General features: G+C 48.2%; 1 protein-coding gene across 1 annotated transcript in view; it reads right to left on the bottom strand.

Moving 5' to 3' along the window:
* Nucleotides 1–23666, bottom strand: part of CCDC30 (coiled-coil domain containing 30) — a 117307-nt gene that overhangs the window by 26356 nt on the left and 67285 nt on the right. Inside the window, exons 12-16 of the mRNA XM_065421120.1 lie at nt 22054–22155; nt 19298–19423; nt 6172–6309; nt 4058–4224; nt 3147–3396 (exon numbers count right to left, since the gene is read on the bottom strand). Coding sequence (XP_065277192.1) covers nt 3147–3396; nt 4058–4224; nt 6172–6309; nt 19298–19423; nt 22054–22155 — 783 coding nt within the window. The remainder of the gene's footprint in view (nt 1–3146; nt 3397–4057; nt 4225–6171; nt 6310–19297; nt 19424–22053; nt 22156–23666) is intronic.

The following is a 23666-nucleotide window of genomic DNA, read 5'->3' as shown; positions in this document are numbered from 1 at the left end:
TGATACTAGACAAGGATGGTAAAATTATCAACCATGATGCAGAAAATGCCAAAGTGTTCAATAAATATTTCTGCTCATAAATTCCAAGGCCAGAAGGGACAACTGTGATAATCTAGCCTGACTTCCTGTTCTGTATTCAGAAAGAAGGAGGATGTATTCACATCTTATAGTGATAATGAAATACTTGCTATTCCATCAGTAACAAGGGAGGATGTTAAACAGCAACTATTAAATATTTTTAAATCTGCGGTACTGGATATTAAGGGAATTCAGCAAGGAGCTGAATCTTGGCGCACGGGGGGTTCCAGAGACCAAAAAAAAGCTAACATTGTGCCAATATTTGAAAAGGATAAATAGGATGACCTGGGTAACTAAAGGCCAGTTAGCCTGACATCAATCCTTGTCAAAATCATGGAAAGACTGATATGGGATGCAATCAGAAAAGAATTAAAAGATGGTAGCTTAATTAATGCCAGTCAACAGATCAGTTATACTGACAGACCTGGACTGCTTGGTAAGGTGGACTCATTTGAACAACATGCATTTGAATACAGACTAATGCAAGGTCATACATTAAAGAACAAAGAATGTAAGTCACACTTATAAGACTGTACCCTGTAAAGCCATGACTCTGAAAATGACTTTGGGGTCGTAGCAAAAACCAACTGAACATGAGCTCCCACTGTGATGCTGCAGCTAAAAGGGTGAACACAATCCTCAGATGCAAAAGCAGGGGACTAGCAAGTAGGAGAAGGGTATTACTTCTGTGCACTGCATTAGTGAGACTGTGACGTTACACCCCATATTCTTTATGGAAATATGCTTATGATATGGATATGACATAATAGATATATTTTATGCAAGATGGGTCTGGTAAGGTATTGTTGGAAAGGTTATAATTTACTGAATGTGAATATCCAATTTGTATGCCTGTATCATTTCTGTATCTAAAGTTAGGAATATTACATATAGGAATATATGTAATAATTACAACTGTTGGGAAACACCCACTAGACAACAAGCCATCAGCCTTGATGGGCCATTAGGAAGAAACAATATGAGTATTTTGAAGATACTCATCTCTCTCCTTCCTGAGAGGTGTCCTGGGATGTTGCTGTGACACTACTAGGTCAGGTGGTCATGTCACCTGGTACTAAACACCATTTTGGACTTCTAGTAATTTTCCACTAAAAGGAGGGGGAGGTCAAGACTGGGAAACAAGATTCCCATCTTATGTAAATTTTATTTAAGGCTAGGGAGTAAGTTCATCTTGGTTCACTCTTCACTGAATCCCCACCCAGGATGACTGCTGGAAACACCTAAGGGCAGGTCTTCACTAGCAATGTTAAAGCAGTGTAGACAAGGCCTAAGGAACAAGGACAAAGGGAAAGTGGGAGGAGTACTGAACCCAGGCTGGAAAAGGGATCTGGTCTGTGAATAAGATACCTGAAGATTTAAGCTGCAAGCAGGGTAGCTAACCTTCAAGAATTTCTGCAATCTGCCCAAAATCAACATTTAGAGCAAGAAATTACTTCTGGAAACCAGTCTCTTTAAGATCTTAAGCTTGGTATGTGTGTTTTGTTTTATTTGCTTAGTAATCTGCTTTGTTCTGTTTGCTGTCCCTTATAATCACTTAACATTTACCTTTTATAGTTAATAAACTTATTTCTTGTTTACAACATAACCCAGTTTGTGCAATTCATATCTGGGGTGGGGGGCAAAAAGCTGGGCGTATCTCTCTCCACAATGAGACAGAGGGTGAATTTTTATGAGCTCGCGCTGTGCAGACTTTTCTATACAGCGCAAGACAATATTGTTTTGGGTTTACTCCCCAGAGGGGGTGTGCACGTGAGTGCTGGGCAATTTCCTAGCTGAGTCTTCTCACAGAGAGCTGCCTGCAGACACTGTGATTCTACGGCTGGGGCGTCCCTGCCTGTGTGTGCTGCCAGAGGCCGGAGAGCCTGATTCAGCAAAGCAGGGAGAGGGAGCCCAGGCTAGTGGAGCAGGCGGGCTCAGTGAAACCCCAGATCAGGTGGCATCCCGGATGAGGGGGCGGAGGGGTCCAACCTGTCACACTGGATACTGCGTCCCATTCTGTGTCCCCACCTCAATAAGGCTTTTGTAAATTTGAAAAGGGTTCAGAGAAGAGCTACAGGAATAATTTGAGATCTGAAAAACCTGTCTTAATAGTGAGAAACTAAAGAAGCTTGTTCTAGTGAATTTATCCAAGAGAAGGTTAAGCGATGACTTGATCACTACCTACAAACACCTATATGAGGAAAAGATTTCTGATGGCAGATGGCTCTTTAATCTACCAGAAAAATGTATAACAAGATCCAATGTTTGAAAGCTAAAGCTAGACAAATTTAGACAAGAGAAAAGGCACAAACTTTTAACAGTCAGGGTTACTAACCACTGGAACAATTTACCTAGGGATGAAGTAGATTCTCCATCACTTGAAGTGTTTAACGCATGACTGGTTTTCTTTCTAAACGATATGTTCTAGCTCAAACAAGAGTTATGGCTTAATGTAGAAATTATTGTCTATGTCCTGGGGTAAGTGGGAGGCCAGACCAGATGATCATAATGGTTCCTTCTGGCTTTAAATTTATTAATCTATGAAGCTTCATATAGGAAGATGGGAAAGTGAAATTGGTTAATCACTTGTTTTTTTATATATATCTTTTACCCAGGTAAATTAATCAGTTCTCCACAGCATGCAATGATGTTGCAGTGGCTTGTTGGCTGATAAAAACTATTTCACTGTTCAAGTCCACTTTTTATCCAGCTTATGCCCCTACACTGGTTAAGCCACTCAAAATGGAGGAGTGACACTTACTGTAAGAGGCTCAGGTATTTCCCTTCAGTCATTCTCCCATCCCCCAATGGAGACCATCCTAGCCACACTCCCCTGTCAGCACTTACAGATCACAGTAAGAACAGTCCCAGTTCGTCACATCTCCCCCCTTCGAGACCGAACTGAGCGGGGTCACTTTAGCCAGTGACCCGGGGAAGTTCGAACCTACCCCCGTTCCCATGGATGCCCCAGCATCCCTCCCATTCCTGGGTGAGAATTACACCAGGCCCCTCCAGTTTCACTCCCCCCCGTAGGTCGGGGGTGCTCTTACTGTAAGAGGCTCTCATACCTGTTTAATGCTCATGTTTAATGCTGTGTTACATTCAGAGCTCTGGGGGTTGAGCGGCTGGTTCTCTTGGCTTGTCTCAGATTTAATGCTTACAGCCTCTTCTATCTTGCTGTGAAATTGTTCCCTTGTAGCCAGGATGTCTTGTCTTAGCTGGGCATTTTCTTCCAGTAACAGTTGTTTTTCTTCATTGCTCCCCTTCACCTCCTTTTCTAACTCCTCGGTTTTCTTGTTGCTCTCTAATAGCTTGGTACTTGAGGTAAAAATAGTAAAAAAACAAACAAACAAACTTCAGTCAAATTACTCACGTAAAATTCACCATTGTAAAGGATCAGCAATACGCCTAGGCACAACTGAAGCTCTTAAGTGGCTCACAGGCCTTGTGCTAATAGTTCTACATAGGGTGACTTTCACCCAGAGACTTGCACTGGAAAAACTAAATCTGACACAATTCACTCCTTTAGTTTTGTTGGTGCAAGTCTGTGAATGGAGACTCTTATTTCTGTTTCAGAGGGTCCACACGCAGAACTTGTACTTACTACAAAAAGGTGTGAATTACACCCAATTTCAAAGCAAGCTTGCATAAGCTGAGAAGGGAACCAAAATAAAAGTGTTCCAAAAGGGCCAGAGCAATCTCTCATTTCCCCAGGTGTGAATCTGGAGTAACGACACGGAAATCAATCAGTTACTCCAGATTTACACTAGTGTGACAGAGAAGACTCGGGCTCAGCAAAAGCCTGAAGTGCAAGACAGTTGAATATTTGAGCTGGCATAGGAGAAAAAAAGGCATCTGCCCATCTCTCATTCATGCACTTTACAAGAACAAGCGCTAAGATTTTAAAAAAACTGAACATTTCTAGGTTAGTCACTGAAGATAAAATACAGAAAACACAGAGCGTGCTATTAAGATTTACCATAATTGCTCTCTCTCCCCTCCCAGGATTTGGATCTGTTCTTCCAATATTCTTGCTTTAGTCATAAGCTCTTTATATGTCGTTTCACTTGTTGTGAAGTTTTCATCTATTTTCTGTTTCACTACAAGCTGGTTTAACTGTTCACATTCCTGTGAGAGCTCCAAGACCTGCAAAGTCAGAATTGTAAATGTCATAAGACTGATTTTCTATGGTCTCATGGAAATCTTTCATGGGGTATAAGAAAATCTAGTGCAGGGGTCTCAAACACGCGGCCCGAAGAGTTATTTCCTGCGGCCTGCCATAGGCGCCAACTCCACCGGCAGTCAAGCTCCCCTCCTCCCCCCAACCCCAGGGCGCCGCATCCCCGCTCCTCCGCCTACCTCCCAGTGTTTCCTGCTGCCAAACAGCTGGTTGGCGGAGTTTAGGACTTTCCAGGAGGGAGGGGGGAGGAGCGGGGAAGAGGAGGGGCAGGGGCGGAGATTTGGGGCAGGGAGAGGGGCAGAATTGGGGCGGGGACTTTGGGGAAGGGGTTGGAGTGGGGGCGGGGAAGGGGTGGGGTAGGGGCGGGACCACGTGTTTGAGACTGTTAGTTAGGGGCACCGGGCACCATCCCCCATTGCCCAGGGGTCTCTCTGTTAGGGGTGCTGGGCACCCAGGGGTCCCCCCCCATCGCCCAGGGGTCTCTCTGTTAGGGGTGTTGGATACCCAGAGGTCTCCCCCCATTGCCCAGGGGTCTCTCTGTTAGGAGTGTTGGGCACCCAGGGGTCATACCCCATCGCCCAGGGGTCTCTCTGTTAGGGGTGTTGGACACCCAGAGGTCCCCCCCCCATTGCCCAGGGGTCTCTCCGTTGGGACACTGGACAGTGTCTATGATGAAGTGGAAATTTTCTGTAACATTTTTATAATTCCTAGGTGAGCCTCAGTTTCCCTCTTGACTTTGGGCTGTGACTGGGGCAGGGAAAGGGTTACGCAGTGCAGGAGAGAGTCGGCGGGAAACAGTCCGCGGGCCACGTGTTTGAGACCCCTGGTGTAGATCATCATCACTGTTACTGACCACATAAGGAATAGTTACAGGTGTTTATATTTTATTAAAACCCCTCTTTGCATGATAGTTTTTTAAAAGTTAATACATTGACTTTTAATAGCATACTATCTTACTCTTCATTTTTTAAATTTTTGACTATACTTTTGTATCGTTGTATGAAAAGGTTTCAGTGATGCGGCCCTCGGGCCAAGGTACTAGTCCTCACATGGCCCTTGTGGTGATTTGCATTTGAGATCCCTGGTCTAGTGACTCCAGCTAAAGAAAACTTGTAAATCTGCAATATAAAGTCTAAATTAGCCTAGTGCCTGATATTTCTTCAATATTTTGCAATACCGTGCAGGGGAAATCAGTGAGCAGTTTACACTTATATCAAGGGAAGCTCTGCCATAAAATCACATTTGGATTTGTACCCTTATTGCTCATCTACAGCTCTAGGTATATTACAAACTTTAAAATACAAAGTACAAAGTAAAGTAATAAAACATCTGCTGATCCACACACCATCTAACAGACTGCAACACACCACAGAATAATATCTGTCTCCCGGCCAATCCCGAGCATGATTGCCACCTCTTTCCTAACTACCAGTCATCCCAAATGCACAGAGAACACAGATGGATATCCCAGCATTCCCAGAGCATTAACAAATCCAGGCTCTGGACACGTTGGTGCACCACAGGAGTCTTATTACAATGGTGCATCATAGGAGATGTAGTCCAGCCAGGGAACCCCGTCCACAGAGGAGAATAAGGGATTGAGGCATGCAAACTACAACTCCCATGAGGCACTGCAGCGGCACAGCTGGACACAGATTAGTGCTGAACTGACCCGAAACAAAACATTCTGATTCAGTTTGACAAATTGAAATGTTTTGAAGAAGTGAGGTTTTTTTACCCACGAAAGCTTATGCCCAAATAAATCTGTTAGTCTTTAAGGTGCCACCAGACTCCTTGAATATTCTTGTTATCCATGTAATGTCCTGTCCCTTTTTGAGAAGTGCAAATTGTCAGATTTGGTCAGTGTCAGTCAATGGAACACTGAAAGACTCCTGATCTCACGAAATCCTCACCTTTGTTTCCAATGAAGTATTTTCGTGCTGTAGTTTCTCATGGGTTACATTAAGGAAATCTCTTTCTTCTGCCGCACCTCGGAGATTCTGGAGCTCATTATAAAGACTCACGAGCTCCGACTTTGAATTATGTAATTCCTGGTTAAAAAGAAAAAGGAGTTGGTGAAAGAAGCATATCACTAATTCTAGGCACAGATTAAATGAGAGTCATTTCTCCATTTAGATATTTAATAATCTCTTGTATTTAAGGAAAAAGAAAGTTCCAAAGATTGTGAATAGGGCTTTGCATGTTGCTGGTTAACAACACCTCATTTACTTAGTTTTCCTTTGATTTACAGGAAAAAAGATATTGCTCCAACCACCAGGTGCCCATCCTGTGCTCTGACAAAGATTTAAATGAACAGTCAGAAATCATTACCCCAGATATAGGTTAGATTCTTCATTCCATCCAAAGCTAAACCCTCATGCTCTGACAGTGAATAAGATGCTAGGGTTCTGCGGTCAGAGGGTTGGGTTTTTTCGTATTGAAGCAGGTTCTCCTGGGTATTTGGGTGGCCTGTTCCATGATGCGATCTACTTTTCTGGTCGAGTATCCACTTTTCACCACGGGCCCCGCTCCCCCACCTCTCCTCTTCCCCCTGAAGCCCCATACCCCGGACAGGCCAGAAGCGTAGCCCAGCCAGGGAGTACGAGCAGCTGTGGGAAGCGGCAGACCCTCCACCTGCCCGTGGTGGGGGGGCCCAAGAGTAGTCCCCAGCCCATGTTCCTCCTCCTTGGGTTCCCAGCCCTGGACAGAGGGAGGGGCCGTAGCTCCCCACAACTGCTGGAAGGCTCTTATCATAGCCGGGCTGCGGCTCCAAGGCCCCGTCCCCCCAGCTGGAACTGGGTCAGGGTAAGAGATGCATGAACAGCTGTGGGGTGCCCTCCCCCCCAGGCAGCTAGAGGGGCCTGGGCTCCCCGGCCCCACTCTGGCCTCTGGCTTGGCCGGGGGCAGGGCCTTGGGGGGAAGAGGAGGGGCAGGGGTGGGGCCACAAAGGGGGTGGGGGCCCTGGTCTCCCCCCTTTTGGGAAGACTCCACCGCCCCGGGTTTGGGAGGGTACTGAATCTGTGAAGGTAAGTGTGGTGATCCATGGATCTCTTGTATATAGTGGTCTGTAGGGTTTCATTGTTGAAACTGACTGTGGTGTCCCAGATGTTGATGCTGGTTTGAGAGTGTTCTAGAGAGAATTTGATGGACAGGTGGTGATTGTTGAAGTTGTGGTGGAAATCTCTGAGGGAGTTTAGGTTGTTTGTCCAGAGGATGAAAATATCACCGATGTACTTCAGGTGTATCATTGGTTTCGTGGTGCATTTGTCCAGAAAATTCTTCCTCAAGATGGCGCAAGAAGAGGGCCCATGTTAGTGAGATGGACAAGCTTACACAGAGCTCTTCTTCAGGTCACTGTGGAAGCTCAAAAGCTTGTATCTCTCACCAACAGAAATTGATCCAATAAAATATATTACCTCACCCTCCTTGTCTCTCTAATATCCTGGGACTGACATGGCTACATCAACTCTGCATACAACCATGAAGAGGTTGGTATTTTGGGGAACCATCCTAGTACCCATGGCTGTTCCCATGGTTTGAACAAAGTGTTTATTGTTGAATGTAAAATTGTTATGGGTGTACACAGAAAAAAACCAGAACCCTCCAACTACATACCCCTAGTTATCACCTACAACTCATGCTGGAACTCATATGGGGTATCATTAAACAGCTACAACCCATGTTCGATGTGCTCCACATCCTGAAAGAAATCTTTCCCAAACCCCCTCTTCTGGCCTTCAAACAACCCCCAAACCTCACCAAGATCATCAGCAGAAGCAAGCTCCCCACAGACCAGTGCCCACCAACTCAAAGCAGCACCAGACCCTGCCAGAACAACAGATGCAAAACCAGAAGACGTATCTCCCCTGCTGTGATGATCAATACCCCCCACAAAACACTGCTCAAGATCCAGGGGTCTGACACATGCCTGTCACAACATGTGGTGAACCTCATCCAGTGCACTAAATGCCCAAACAACAACTATGTGGGTGAAACCAGACAATCACTACGCTCTCAAAGGAACTCACACAGGAAAATGATAAAAGACCAAAATGCCATATCGCACGTGGGCAAACACTTTTCACAAACCGATCACTCCATATCTGACCTCTCAGTCGTCATCCTCAACGAAAACCTGCACAACGCCATCAAAAGATGAGCCCGGGAGCTCAAATTCATAACTTTGCTAGACACTACAAATCATGGTCTTAATAAAGACACTGGATTTATGGCTTATTACAACAATCTGTAACCTACTACCCACACCCCTCCACACAGCTTTTTTTGTCCTTTGACTGCAAAGGTGTTAACTGGCCACTTCAGCTTGAATGGTCTCTGATTTACAGTACGTGTTAACTACTTATGCTAAACAATCTGTCCCACCTTGTGTTTAGCTGTGAGGCTGGGAGCACCTTTCCCAGACCTGAAGAAGGGCTCTGTGTAGCTCCAAAGCTTGTCTCTCTGACCAACAGAAGTTAGTCCAATAAAAGATATTCCCTTCCCCCTCCCCCCCATCTCTAATATCCTGGGACCAACACGGCTACAACAACACTGCAAACTACTAAGGCCAGGTCTACACTACAGACTTATATCGGTGTAACTACGTCGCTCAGGTCAGGGCTGTGAATAATCCACACCCCCGAGTAACATAGGCCTGGTCTACACTACGAGGTTAGGTCGACTTTAGCCGCGTTAAATCGAATTAAGCCTGGACACGTTTACACGACGAAGCCCTTTCTTTCGACTTAAAGGGCCCTTTAAACCGGTTTCTTTACACCACCTCCGACGAGGGGATTAGCGATAAAATCGGCCTTAGGGGGTCGGAATTGGGTTAGTGTGGACGGAATTCGACGTTATTGGCCTCCGGGAGCTATCCCACAGTGCTTCATTGTGACCGCTCTGGACAGCACTCTCAACTCAGATGCACTGGCCAGGTAGACAGGAAAAGCCCCGCGAACATTTGAATTTCATTTCCTGTTTGCTCAGCGTGGAGAACACAGGTGACCATGCAGAGCTCATCAGCACAGGTAACCGTGATGGAGTCCCAGTCCCAGTCCCAGGATCGCAAAAGAGCTCCAGCCTGGACCGAACGGGAGGTACGGGATCTGCTCGCCATCTGGGGAGATGAATCAGTGCTGGCCGAACTCCGAAGCAGTAAAAGAAATGGCAAAATATTAGAAAAGGTCTCCAAGGCCATGAAGGACAGAGGCCATAACAGGGATGCACAGCAGTGCCGCGTGAAAATTAAGGAGCTAAGGCAAGCCTACCACAAAGCCAGAGAAGCAAACGGAAGGTCCGGGGCTGAGCCGCAAACATGCCGCTTCTACGCGGAGCTGCATGCCATTCTAGGGGGTGCAGCCACCACTACCCCAAGCGTGTGCTATGAGTCCCTCACTGGAGAAAGACACAGGGAAGCGGGTTCAGCGGACGAGGAAGATGAGGATGGAGAAAACATAGATAGCTCACAGCAGCAAGGAAGCAGAGAAACCGGTTTCCCCAACAGCCAGGATATGTTTATCACCCTGGACCTGGAACCAGTAACCCCCGAACTCACCCAAGACCCTGTGGGCACACAGGGGACCTCTGGTGAGTGTACCTTTGTAAATATTACACATGGTTTAAAAACAAGCGTGTTTAATGATTAATGATTAATTTGCCCTGGCAATCGCGGCCAGTACAGCTACTGGAAAAGTCTGTTAACGTGTATGGGGATGGAGTGGAAATCCTCCAGGGACATCTCCAGAAAGCTCTCCTTCATGTACTCCCAAAGCCTTTGCAAAAGGTTTCTGGGGAGGGCTGCCTTATCCTGTCCGCCATGGTAGGACACTTTACCACGCCAGGCCAGTAGCACGTAGTCTGGAATCATTGCATAACAAAGCATGGCAGCGTATGGTCCCGGTGTTTGCTGGCATGCAGACAACATCCATTCCTTATCGCTCTTTGTTATCCTCAGGAGAGTGATATCATTCGCGGTCACCTGGTTGAAATGGGGCGATTTCATTAAGGGGACATTCAGAGGGTGCCCCTTCCTGCTCTGCTGAACAGAAATATTCCCCGCTGTTAACCACGCGGTGGGGGGGAGGGGTGAAGTGACCATCCCAGAGAATTGGGTGTGTGGGGGAGGGGAGTTAGTTGGGTTTGTGCTGCATGTTAAACCTGAAACCACAGCCCCTCCTTTTACATTGCAAACCCATTTTAAATGGCCAACCCAACGGGTGCTTGGTATGGGAAATGAGAGCGCTACTGTTTGAAACCATTCCCACATGTTAAGAAGGTTAAAAAAGCCAAAAGACTGTGTCTTACCATGGCTGCCTGCAAGCTGAAATCTGTGGCCTGGCACTGCGTGAGTGATCTCTCACACCAAACCGGCAGGCCCTCAATATAAGAGGAAAAATGCGACCTTGTAACGAAAGCACATGTGCTGTGTGATGTGAACAGCAAAATCTAACGTGAAAGAGTGTACCCATTGTTCTCTAAAATGTATCTTTTTTAACCACCTATCCCTTCTCCTCCACCAGCTGCAAATGTTTCACCTTCACAGAGGCTAGTGAATATTCGAAAAAGGAAGCGAAGGACGCGTGACGAAATGTTCACTGAACTACAGACTGCCTCCCACGCTGACAGAGCACAGCAGAATGCGTGGAGGCAGTCAATGACTGATTTTAAAAAAGCCCAATATGAGCGAGAGGAGAGGTGGCGGGCTGAAGAGCAGAGTTTGCGTGCTGAAACGCGGGCTGAAGAGGAGAAGTGGCGTGAGCTTGTACTCAGAAAGCAAGAGTCGATGCTACGGCTGCTGGAGCATCAAAGTGATATGCTCCTGCGTATGGTTGAGCTGCAGGAAAGGCAGCAGGAGCAGAGACCGCCGCTACAGCCCCTCTGTAACCAACAGCCCTCCTCCCCAAGTCCCATTGCCTCCTCACCCAGACGCCCAAGAACACGGTGGGGGGGCCTCCGGCCACCCAATCACTCCACCCTAGATGATTTCCACAGCAATAAGTTTTAAAGTTTTAAAGTTTTAAAGTGCAGTGTGTCCTTTTCCTTCCCTCCTCCCCCACCCATCCCGGGCTACCTTTGCAATTATCCCCCTAGTTGTGTGCTGAATTAATAAAGAATGCATGAATGTGAAGTAACAATGACTTTATTGCCTCTGCAAGTGGTGCTTGAAGAGGGGAGGGGAGGGAAGGGTGGGGTGCTTGGTTTACAGGGAAGTAGAGTTAACCGGGTGGGTGGGGGGTTGGCGATTTCATCAAGGAGAAACAAACAGAAGTTTCACACCGTAGCCTGGCCAGTCACAAAACTAGTTTTCAAAGCTTCTCTGATGCGCACCGCGCCCTGCTGTGCTGCTCTAACCGACCTGGTGTCTGGCTGCGCGTAATCAGCGGCCAGGCGATTTGCCTCTACCTCCCACCGCGCCATAAATGTTTCCCCCTTACTCTCACAGATATTGTGGAGCGCACAGCAAGCAGCAATAACAATGGGGATATTCTTTTCGCTAAGGTCTGAGCGAGTCAGTAAGCTGCGCCAGCACGCTTTTAAACGCCCAAATGCATATTCCACCACCATTCGGCACTTGCTCAGCCTGTAGTTGAACAGGTCCTGACTCCTGTCCAGGCTGCCTGTGTACGGCTTCATGAGCCATGGCATTAAGGGGTAGGCTGGGTCCCCAAGGATCACAATAGGCATTTCAACATCCCCAACGGTTATTTTCTGGTCCGGGAAGAAAGTCCCTTCCTCCAGCTTTCGAAACAGAACAGAGTGCCTGAAGACGCGAGCATCATGTACCCTTCCCGGCCAGCCCACGTTGATGTCGGTGAAACGTCCCTTGTGATCCACCAGGGCTTGCAGCAGCATTGAAAAGTACCCCTTGCGGTTTATGTACTCGGTGGCTTGGTGCGCCGGTGCCAAGATAGGGATATGGGTTCCGTCTATCGCCCCACCACAGTTTGGGAATCCCATTGCAGCAAAGCCATCCACTATGTCCTGCACGTTTCCCAGAGTCGCTACCCTTGATATCACCAGGTCTCTCATTGCCCTGGCAACTTGGATCACAGCAGCCCCCACAGTAGATTTGCCCACTCCAAATTGATTCCCGACTGACCGGTAGCTGTCTGGCGTTGCAAGCTTCCACAGGGCTATCGCCACTCGCTTCTCAACTGTGAGGGCTGCTCTCATCCTGGTATTCTGGCGCTTCAGGGCAGGGGAAAGCAAGTCACAAAGTTCCATGAAAGTGCCCTTACGCATGCGAAAGTTTCGCAGCCACTGGGCATCGTCCCAGACCTGCAACACGATGCGGTCCCACCAGTCTGTGCTTGTTTCCCGGGCCCAGAATCGGCGTTCCAAGGCATGAACCTGCCCCAGTAACACCATGATTTCCACATTGCTGGGGCCTGTGCCTTGTGAGAGGTCCATGTCAATTTCCTCATCACTATCGTCGCCGCGCTGCAATCGCCTCCTCCTCAGCTGGTCCCGGTTTTGCTTTGGCATGTCCAGGCTCTGCATATACTCCAGGACAATGCGCGTGGTGTTCATAGTGCTCATAATTGCCGCGGTGATCTGAGCGGGATCCATGATCCCAGTGATAGCTATGGCGTCTGGTCTGAAAAAAGGCGCGAAACTAGTATCTAAAGACCAGGGGAAGAAGGGAGGGAGGGAGGGAGGGGCGAGTGACGACATGGCGTACAGGTACAGGGAATTAAAATCAAGAAAGGTGGCTGTGCATCAGGGAGAAATACAAACAACTGTCACACAGAATGCACCCCCCAGAGATTGAACTCCTAAGCCTGGGTTTAGCGGCCCGTTGATTTGACGGAGGGAGGGGGGAAGGAAATGAATACAGAACAAATCTATTTTTTACATCTTAAGACGACAGTGCAGCATGACTGATAGCCCTCGGCATTTTCTGGGTGCTTGGCAGCAAATACTGGGCGCGTACCAGTATGACGATGATGGATACCAATCATAATATACTATTTATTGCCAAAAGGCAAGGGGTTGCTGCTGTGTAGCAATGTAACCCTACGTGTGCCAGCCACATCTCTGCCAGCACCCAGATCGCCCTCGGCCTTTTCTGGGTGCTTAGCAGACAATACTTGGCAGAAAATAGTATACTACGACTGGTAGCCATCATTGTCCAACGAGGACGGTTAAAGGCAAGGGGTTGCTGCTGTGTAGCAATGTAGCCCCACGTGTGCCAGCCACATCTCTGCCAGCACCCAGATCGCCCTCGGCCTTTTCTGGGTGCTTAGCAGACAATACTTGGCAGAAAATAGTATACTACGACTGGTAGCCATCATTGTCCAACGAGGACGGTTAAAGGCAAGGGGTTGCTGCTGTGTAGCAATGTAGCCCCACGTGTGCCAGCCACATGTCTGCCAGCACCCAGATTGCCCTCGGCCTCTTCTGGGTGCTCAGCAGACAATACTTGGCAGAAAATAATATACTATGACTGATATTCATGATTGTCCGACGAGGACGGTTACCAGTCGTAATAAACCATCTACTGCCAAAAGGCAAGGGGCTGGTGCAATGTAGCCCTACGGCTGCCAGCCCCACAGCTACCAGCATCCCGATCGCCGATGAAGGCTACCACTCATGCTGCACCGTCTACCGCCAAAAGGCAGTTATCTGCTGCTGCTGTGTAGCAATGCAGTCCCACGTCTGCCGGCACCCGGAAGACATATGGTGACGGTGAGCTGAGCTGAGCGGGCTCCATGCTTGGCGTGGTATGTTGTCTGCACAGGTAACTCAGGTAAAAAGGCGCGAATCTATTGTCTGCCGTTGCTGTGACGGCGGGGGAGGGGCCTGACGCAATGTGCCCAGAACCCCCCGCGGCACTGTTTTGCATCATTCGGGCATTGCGATCTCAACCCATAATTCCAATGGGCGCCGGAGACTGCCGGAGACTGCGGGAACTGTGGGATAGGTACCCATAGTGCAATGCGCCGGAAGTCGACGCTAGCCTCGGTACTGTGGACGCGGTCCGCCGACTTCATGCACTTAGAGCATTTTATGTGGGGACACACACAATCGGCTGCATACAACCGGTTTCTATAAAACCGGCTTCTATAAATCCGACCTAATTTTGTAGTGTAGACATAGCCATAGTTATACTGACCTAACCCCTGGTATAGACAACACTGTGACAGCGGGACAGCTTCTCCTGTTGATGTTGCTACCGCCTCTTGCAGAGGTGGATTAACTACACTGACAGGAGAAGCTCTCCCATCGGTGTAGGAGCGTGTTCACTTAAGCGCTGCAGCTTTGCCGACGCTGTGTTTTAAGTGTAAACCTGCCTTAAGTAAGTTACCCTGGAGGTTGAACTGGAGGTAGGGGCAGCTCCAGGCACCAGCGCACCAAGCACGTGCCTGGGGCGGTAAGCCGCGGGGGGCGGTAAGCCGCAGGGGGCGGCCTGCCGGTCGCCGTGAGGGCAGCAGTCAGGCTGCCTTCGGCGGAATGCCTGCAGGAGGTCCGCCAGTCCCGCGGCTTCGGCGGCAATTCGGTGGCGGCTAGCCGCGGGACTGGTGGACCTCCCTCAGGCATGCCGCCGAATCCGCGTTACCACCGGACCTCCCGCAGGCGCGCCGCCGAAAGCCACCTGCCTGCCGTGCTTGGGGCGGCAAAAAACATAGAGCCGCCCCTGGCTGGAGGAGCATATCTTTTAGCGAGACATGTAATCTCCATGTAAAGTCTCCAAGAGATGAGTTTACACAGCCCTTGGGAAGCTGTTCCAATAGTTAGTTACCGTCCTTGTTAAAAAGTTGTCTTACCTCCAGTTTGAATCTTTCTGACTTCAACTTCCAACCACTAGATCTTGCTCTGTCTTTGTCTGCTAAATTAAAGAGTCCCCTATTATCTTTTCTCCCCATGTAGGTATCTACTGACCATGACCAAGGTTATGTCTACACTACAGCCCATGTTAGCATAACTTACGTCACTCAGGGGTGTGAATAAACCACCCCGCTGAGCAAGGGAAGTTAAACCGATATAAGTGCTCGTGCGCACAGTGCTACGTCAGCGGGAGAGTTCTCCCAGTGACACAGCTTCTGCCGCTTGTGGAGCTGGGTTGTTTATGCCAATGGGAGAGCTCTTGCCCATCGGCACAGAGCGTCTTCACCAGATGTGCTGCAGCGGCGCAGCTATATCTGTACAGCTGCAGTGCTGTACGTACAGACGTGGCCCAAGACACCTCTTATCTTCCTCTTCAATAAGATAAATAGACTGACCTGTCTCTTATCATTCTTATAACTCTTCACTAAACCCTCTTCCAATCTGTCAACGTCCTGCTTAGAGTGTGGACACAGAACTGGATTTAATATTCTAGTAATGGTCTCCCCAATGCCATATACAGAGGTAAAACCAACTCCTTTCGGATACTTGACAGCGCTGTTCAACGTATTCATAAATGATCTGGAGAAGGAGGTAAATAGTGAAGTACCAAAGTTTGCAGATGATACAAAATTACTCAAGATAGAAAAGTCTGAGCTGACTGCAAAGAGTTACAAAGGGATCTCACAAAACTGGGTGACTGGGCAACAAAATGGCAGAAGAAATTCAATGCTGATAAATGCAAAGTGATGCATTTGGAAAACATAATCCCAACTCTACGTACAAAATGATGGGGTCTAAATTAGCTGTTACCACTTAACAGGGGTGTGCGCAAGGGGGGGAAAGCAGGGGCATGCCCCCCACAATAATCTGTAGGGGATGCAGAACTCCTCTGGCCCGGGGTCCCCGGCAAGGGGTGCAGAACTCCTCCTGCTCCTGGGCTGCGGTGGGGAGAGCAAACTTCTCCATTGAGCCCCTGCGCTGGACGAGTTTGCTCTTCTCCCCCCCAGAGGAGTTCTGCGCCTCTCACCGGTGCCCCCCCAAAAGCAGTGACATTTAAATTCCTGCACAAGCTGTGACACTCTGTACCTCGGGGGAACACCCAACAGCCCCATGTTCATCCTTATAATATGATTGTGTGGTGTCCAATGCAAAGTTTGCCATGTCGGGTATCTTCGGAAGGCTCGTGATGCACTGAGCATGGTTGTTATAGTGACGTTATAGTAATGTTGTAGATTGTAATTTCATGTATATAGTTATGAGGCTCAAAATGTGTCCTTGTGGCTTAAAACAAGCCCAGACAGAACTCTCCAGGAACAGAGGGGCAGTTCACACCTCATCAGGACAGGTATGGGACAAACCCACCCCAGCCTCACAGGAACAAAAGATGCTAGCCTAGGCAGCAACAAAATAATCTGTTAGACTCCCCAGGGAGTCACCCCCTTCCCTTGGTCAGTTTGGGACTACGATGAGGTAATGCTCACCTGACTCTGAAAGGGAGGGGGGCAAAGCCAAGAGGGAAGAAAGGACATGATAAAAGGGAGAGACATTTGCCATGAATCATAGAATCATAGAATATCAGGGTTGGAAGGGACCTCAGGAGGTCATCTAGTCCAAACCCCTGCTCAAAGCAGGACCAATTCCCAACTAAATCATCCCAGCCAGGGCTTTGTCAAGCCTGACCTTAAAAACCTCTAAGGAAGGAGATTCCACCACCTCCCTAGGTAACCCATTCCAGTGCTTCACCACACTCCTAGTGAAAAAGTTTTTCCTAATATCCAACCTAAACCTCTCCCACTGCAACATTACTCCTTGTTCTGTCATCTGGTACCACTGAGAACAGTCTAGATCCATCCTCTTTGGAACCCCCTTTCAGGTAGTTGAAAGCAGCTATCAAATCCCCCCTCATTCTTCTCTTCTGCAGACTAAACAATCCCAGTTCCCTCAGCCTCTCCTCATAAGTCATGTGCTCCAGCCCCCTACTCATTTTTGTTGCCCTCCGCTGGACTCTTTCCAATTTTTCCACATCCTTCTTGTAGTGTGGGGCCCAAAACTGGACACAGTACTCCAGATGAGGCCTCAGCAATGTCAAATAGAGGGGAATGTTCACGTCCCTCGATCTGCTGGCAATGCCCCTACTTATACAGCCCAAAATGCCATTAGCCTTCTTGGCATGTTCTTCCTCTCTCTTCCACCTCCATCTACAGACACCACGACCACCAAGCGACTGAAGCGCTGATCAAAGGGGAGAGCCTGGCTGAAGGGCAGCCAGCCAGCCTGTGGTGAGAAGCATCTAAGTTTGTAAGGGCATTGAAAGTGTTAAAATCAGCTTAGATTGTGTTTTGCTTTTATTTCATTTGACCAAATCTGACTTGTTGTGCTTTGACTCATAATCACTTAAAATGTATCTTTGTAGTTAATAAATCTGTTTGTTTATTCTACCTGACGCAGTGCGTTTGGTTTGAAGCATGTCAGAGGCTCCCCTTGGGAGAACAAGCCTGGTACATATCAATTTCTTTGTTAAATTGACGAACTCATATAAGCTTGCAGCGTCCAGCGGGCATAACTGGACACTGCAAGACAGAGGTTCCTAGGACTGTGTCTGGGACCAGAGATATTGGCTAGTGTCATTCGCTTGCAAGTAGCTGGGAGCAGCTTACATGCCAGAGGCTGTGCGTGAACAGCCCAGGAGTGGGGGTTCTCACGGCAGAGCAGGGTAAGGCTGGCTTCTAGAGTCAAGGATTGGGGTAACCTAGCAGATCACCGGTCCGGATAACACCAGAGGGGAACGTCACACACGCCCCTGTCACTCAAGTAAGAGATCTTGGAGTCATCGTGGATAGTTCTCTGAAAACATCTGCTCAATGTGCAGTGGCAGTTAAAAAAGCTAAAAGAATGTTAGGAGCCATTAGGAATGGGATAGATAAGAAGACAGAAAATATCATAATGCTGCTATATAAATCCATGGTACACCCACACCTGGAATACTGCATGTAGTTCTTGTCGCCCCATCTCAGAAACAATACATTAGAATTGGAAAAAGTACTGAGAATGGCAACAAAAATGATTAGGGTCTGGAACAGCTTCCATATGAGGAGAGATTAAAAAGACTGGGACTGTTCAGCTTAGAAAAGAGACGACTAAGGGGGAACATGATGGAGGTCTATAAAATAATGAATGGAGTGGAGAAAGTGACTAGGGAGGTGTTATTTATCCCTTCACATAACACAAGAACCCTTGGTTACTCAATGAAATTAATAGGTATGAGGTTTAAAACAAACATAAGGAAAGTACTTCTTCACACAATGCACTGTCAATCCATGGAACTTGTTGCCAGGGGATGCTGTGAAGGCCAAAACTATAACAAGGTAAAAAAAAGAATTAGATAAATTCATGGAGGATAGGTCCATCAATAGCTATTAGCCAGGATGCTCAGTGATGCAACTCCATGCCTGGGTGTCCCTAAACCTCTGACTGCCAGAAGCTGGGACTGGATGACAGGGGATGGATCACTCGATAATTGCCTTGTTCTGTTCATTCCCTCTGAAGCACCTGGTACTGACCACTGTTAGAAGACAGGATACTGGGCTCAATGGACCATTGGTCTGACCCAGTTTGTCCCTTCTTATGTTTTAATACAGCCAAATGTAAGAAACAAAGAATGTAGTTCACACGGACACCAGCATAGTGTGACAAAAAGAGCCACAGTCCTTGCATGTATAAATAGGAGACATTCTAGCAATTCTGTGTCAATAAGTACTCATCAGTGTGAGTAAGGGGTCCTCAATCTAGTCCTCTGCAATTACTGGGCTCCAAGCTTTCAGGATGCTCTACCTGACTTCAGTTTGTTTTTCTTGGTCCAGTGGAATTCGATTTGGCAGTAAAGTTTTTTTGCTGTTGTTTTATACCATTGACTGAAAGGAAAAATAAGATGTGCTGTAGAACAGGGATAAATTATGGAGGAAAAAGCCAGAGGAGTGGCCTGGGAAAGCCATGGTAAACAATTGTATTCAAAGCAACCCAAAGAGACCTTCAGAAATGTCTGTTTGATAGAGATGGGTATTTAACTAAAGGCCAAACAAAATTATATGTGGAACATTGTGGGGTCTTTTAGAAAGACGGAGGTGGCCATCTAGTTCAAGAATACAGTAAAATTAGTAAGCATTCCCCAAGAGAACAGCTTCACAACACAATACATGTCCGGCCATTCAATACCTTTTTTTCAGCCTTCAAAGCTTTCTGTGTCTTTTCAAGGTCAGATGCAAGTTGCTTTCTCCAATCTCTCTCCTCTGATAATTTACTTTCAAGTACTTCAACCTTCTCCTGGTGGCTTTTCAGCATCTGCAATTGTTCAACAGCAGCATCTGTTATGAGTCACATCCACAGTCTTTCATACACTAGAAAGACGAGGGCTGGGATTCTCCAAGCTGCTGCCAGGATTTGGATTCCCAATTCCCATGGCAACCCTGGCATCCAAATCCCCTAGGCAGAATTGAAAATCCCAGCCAAGAACCCTCAATTACTTTGTCCAGTACTAGTTCTCAGAGATCATCAACATATCAGAATCACAGACAATATATAGACCAGGGGTCGGCAACCTTTCAGAAGTGCTGTGCCGAGTCTTCATTTATTCACTCTAATTTAAGGTTTCCCGTGCCAGTGATACATTTTAAAGTTTTTAGAAGGTCTCTTTCTATAAGTCTATACTATATCACTAAACTATTGTTGTATGTAAAGTAAATAAGGTTTTTAAAATGTTTAAGAAGCTTCATTTAAAATTAAATTAAAATGCAGAGCCCCCTGGACCTGGGCAGTGTGAATGCCATAGGTTGCCTACCCCTGATATAGACCATGCTAAAAATCCTAGCGTGCCAGGGGTGGGGTTTTAACTCAGTAATGATGGAAGGAACTTGATGAGAGAGGTCAGAGGGGGCAGATTATCCCTTTCCCCATGCCATTAATTAATATACGGCTGCAGTAATAACATCCTTCCAGTCCCTGGGGCAGCTTGAAGAAAGGGCCAGAGGAGACGCAGGAGACAAAGAGATTATGGGAAAGGAGAAGTGTCAACAGTGGAACTGTGCAAGTAATTGATTTTTTCAGTTCCTGGCTAAACCATAGAAAAAAAATTAGCTTTGGGCTGACTTGAAATGAAAATTATTTGAATTTTTTGGCGAACCAAAGAAGTCGGATAATTTTTGTTTCAGGTCAAACAAATCATTTTGATTTTGGGGTTTCTTTTATCTCTTTTTCAATCAAATTGAAGTAGTTTAGAATTGAAAAACTGAAATGTTTCAGTTTTTCAGGGGTTTTTTAATATAATAATTTGGTGAATTTGTGAAATGTTTTGGTCGACCCAAATCTGCATTTTTTGGTGAAAAACAATTTTGGGCAAAAACTGTTGCCCAGCTGGAGCCGGCAGAGCATTGATCAGGAGACGGGAAGGAGGCAGCTGGAGCCGGCAGGGCGTTGATCAGGAGACGGGAAGGAGGCAGCTGGAGCCGGCAGGGCGTTGATCAGGAGACGGGAAGGAGGCAGCTGGAGCCGGCAGGGCGTTGATCAGGAGACGGGAAGGAGGCAGCTGGAGCCGGCAGGGCGTTGATCAGGAGACGGGAAGGAGGCAGCTGAAGCCGGCAGGGCGTTGATCAGGAGACGGGAAGGAGGCAGCTGGAGCCGGCAGGGCGTTGATCAGGAGACGGGAAGGAGGCAGCTGGGCCCGGCAGGGCGTTGATCAGGAGACGGGAAGGAGGCAGCTGGAGCCGGCAGGGCGTTGATCAGGAGACGGGAAGGAGGCAGCTGGAGCCGGCAGGGCGTTGATCAGGAGACGGGAAGAAGGCAGCTGGAGCCGGCAGGGCGTTGATCAGGAGACGGGAAGGAGGCAGCTGGAGCCGGCAGGGCGTTGATCAGGAGACGGGAAGGAGGCAGCTGGAGCCGGCAGGGCGTTGATCAGGAGACGGGAAGGAGGCAGCTGGAGCCGGCAGGGCGTTGATCAGGAGACGGGAAGGAGGCAGCTGGAGCCGGCAGGGCGTTGATCAGGAGACGGGAAGGAGGCAGCTGGAGCCGGCAGGGCGTTGATCAGGAGACGGGAAGGAGGCAGCTGGGCCCGGCAGGGCGTTGATCAGGAGACGGGAAGGAGGCAGCTGGAGCCGGCAGGGCGTTGATCAGGAGACGGGAAGGAGGCAGCTGGAGCCGGCAGGGCGTTGATCAGGAGACGGGAAGGAGGCAGCTGGAGCCGGCAGGGCGTTGATCAGGAGACGGGAAGGAGGCAGCTGGAGCCGGCAGGGCGTTGATCAGGCGACGGGAAGGAGGCAGCTGGGCCTGGCAGGGCGTTGATCAGGAGACGGGAAGGAGGCAGCTGGAGCCGGCAGAGCGTTGATCAGGAGACGGGAAGGAGGCAGCTGGGCCTGGCAGGGCGTTGATCAGGAGACGGGAAGGAGGCAGCTAGGCCTGGCAGGGCGTTGATCAGGAGACGGGAAGGAGGCAGCTGGAGCCGGCAGGGCATTGATCAGGAGACGGGAAGGAGGCAGCTGGAGCCGGCAGGGCGTTGATCAGGAGACAGGAAGGAGGCAGCTGGAGCCGGCAGGGCATTGATCAGGAGACGGGAAGGAGGCAGCTGGAGCCGGCAGGGCGTTGATCAGGAGACGGGAAGGAGGCAGAAGTTAAGGGTGACATACTGGATGGGAGCAGAGCTGTGTAGTGCCTCAGAAGGAAGGACAGGGAGTTTAAGCTTCAGGGAGCCCGAGAAGGGATTCCTGGGGGTGGAGGACAGGGTCAGAGGGGAAGGGATGCCAGATTAGTATTGCTGCAGCATGCTGGGCAAACTGCAGGAGGAAGAGATGCCAAAGATGCGATTCCCTTGGCATGAACTGAAGAAGGGCTGATCGTTCCGGAACAGTTGCATGGGAATAGCAAGTACCCACCTCGTAGCATTTTAAACCAGAACAGTTGGTTCCTCAGCGAAGTTCTCTTACCTCTTGGAAATCTTGCACTTTTTTAGTTGTTTCTTGATCTTTCATGCTGGCTTCAGTTTTATTCATCTGTGCTCTGAGTAACTCCGTCTCTAAACTTGTGATCTTGACACAAAGAAATCCCAAGTTTAAAAACATACACTTGCCATTTGAATCACGAAAACACGTATTATAGAAACAGCAACTCTAGAAACAGAGAGGCTGGGAGAAAATGCTGAGAGCTGCCTACGCCATGCAAGCTCCAGCACAGTCTGTGGATGTTGGTCAAAAGGGTGGATTGGCTGCTCAGGACCAAACTGTAAAAGGGAGAACCCAGCTGCACAACAAGGGTCTCTGGAAGAACGTGGGAAAGCGATCCAGACACCTTTTTAACATTACATCCCCTCATAGACTGCTCTTTGTGGGCCTTCATCCTGCCGGTCCCCAAAGAGGAGCAGCCGAGGAGCCCAACAGACCCCATCATGTGGCACAGAGAGGCCTCCCTAACCTATAAACGAGGAAAGCTTCTTCTTCCCCCACCCAACTGACATCTGCCTTTGGCCCCTCTCCTCCCCCAGCAGAGCTCAGGAGCACAGCTGTCATCCAGGCGGATGCTGGGTCAGAGGCACAGCTCCTTCTAGCCTCTAGCACCAGGGAGCCATGACGCTGGCTTAGAGATCAGTCCTGCAAGGCATCAGGCACTCTGGACCTGAGCCAGCAAAGCATTTAAGCATGAGCGTACCTTTAAGTATGCGAGTAGTTCCACTGATCTCACCAGGGCTACTCACATGCTGAATGATAAGCACTGGACTAGGGCCTTAAACATCCTCCGGGGATCCTCCTAGGGTAGGGCAATCTCATGGGGATAACAATGAGCCCTATAGGCTGGGATTGTCAAGGGTCTTAGGGAATTAGAAGCCTCCCTCCTTGTGACTTGTGGAAGTCAAGCTCATGCTTTGAGTGCTGAAGGATGCAGGTTCAAACCCCGCATCAGCTGAAGCAGGGAGTCATTGTATTCGCTCCGGCTGTCAGATTCTGCTGTTTGTATAAACATTTCTCATGACTTTCACGTCTCCAGACAGCTGAGCTGACCTCCCAGAACCAGCATGAAGCAAACGTGAAAATGCAAAGTAAATGGTTATATGCAAAAAGATATAAAGACACATTCTATGGAATGACACTAAGGATTAATGTGCCATTTACATATGCACTTTCCATGTACAAATATACTTTAAAACAGGGGTGCCCCACCTATGGCCCTCGGGCTGTACATGGCCCACCACAGCATTTCATAAGGCCCCTGGCCTGCTTCAACACAATAGACTAACGGCCGATTCACTAGTGTTTTGTCATCATGCTTACATCACTTTAGTTTACACAAGGAAGTATCAGGAGTATCTTTACTGTTTTTTCCCTGTTTTCTATAATTCATGTCTTATGCACTGATTTCTTTGTTTTTAAATAAACAATGCTGTACATAGGTTCTTTCTATCTAAATACATACGAGATAAGCTGAACTTAAAATATAAATCAATACAGATGCCTTGAAATCTTATTAAAATATGTAGAACCTGCTTGACCCACATAAGGCTGTGCTTAGGTATATGTCAGCACCACTGTTTAAGAGAATGACAAAT

Source organism: Emys orbicularis, chromosome 22, assembly GCF_028017835.1.
Source record: "Emys orbicularis isolate rEmyOrb1 chromosome 22, rEmyOrb1.hap1, whole genome shotgun sequence".
In the NCBI taxonomy this organism is placed as follows: domain Eukaryota; kingdom Metazoa; phylum Chordata; order Testudines; family Emydidae; genus Emys; species Emys orbicularis.
This window is presented reverse-complemented; position numbering and strand designations above follow the sequence as displayed.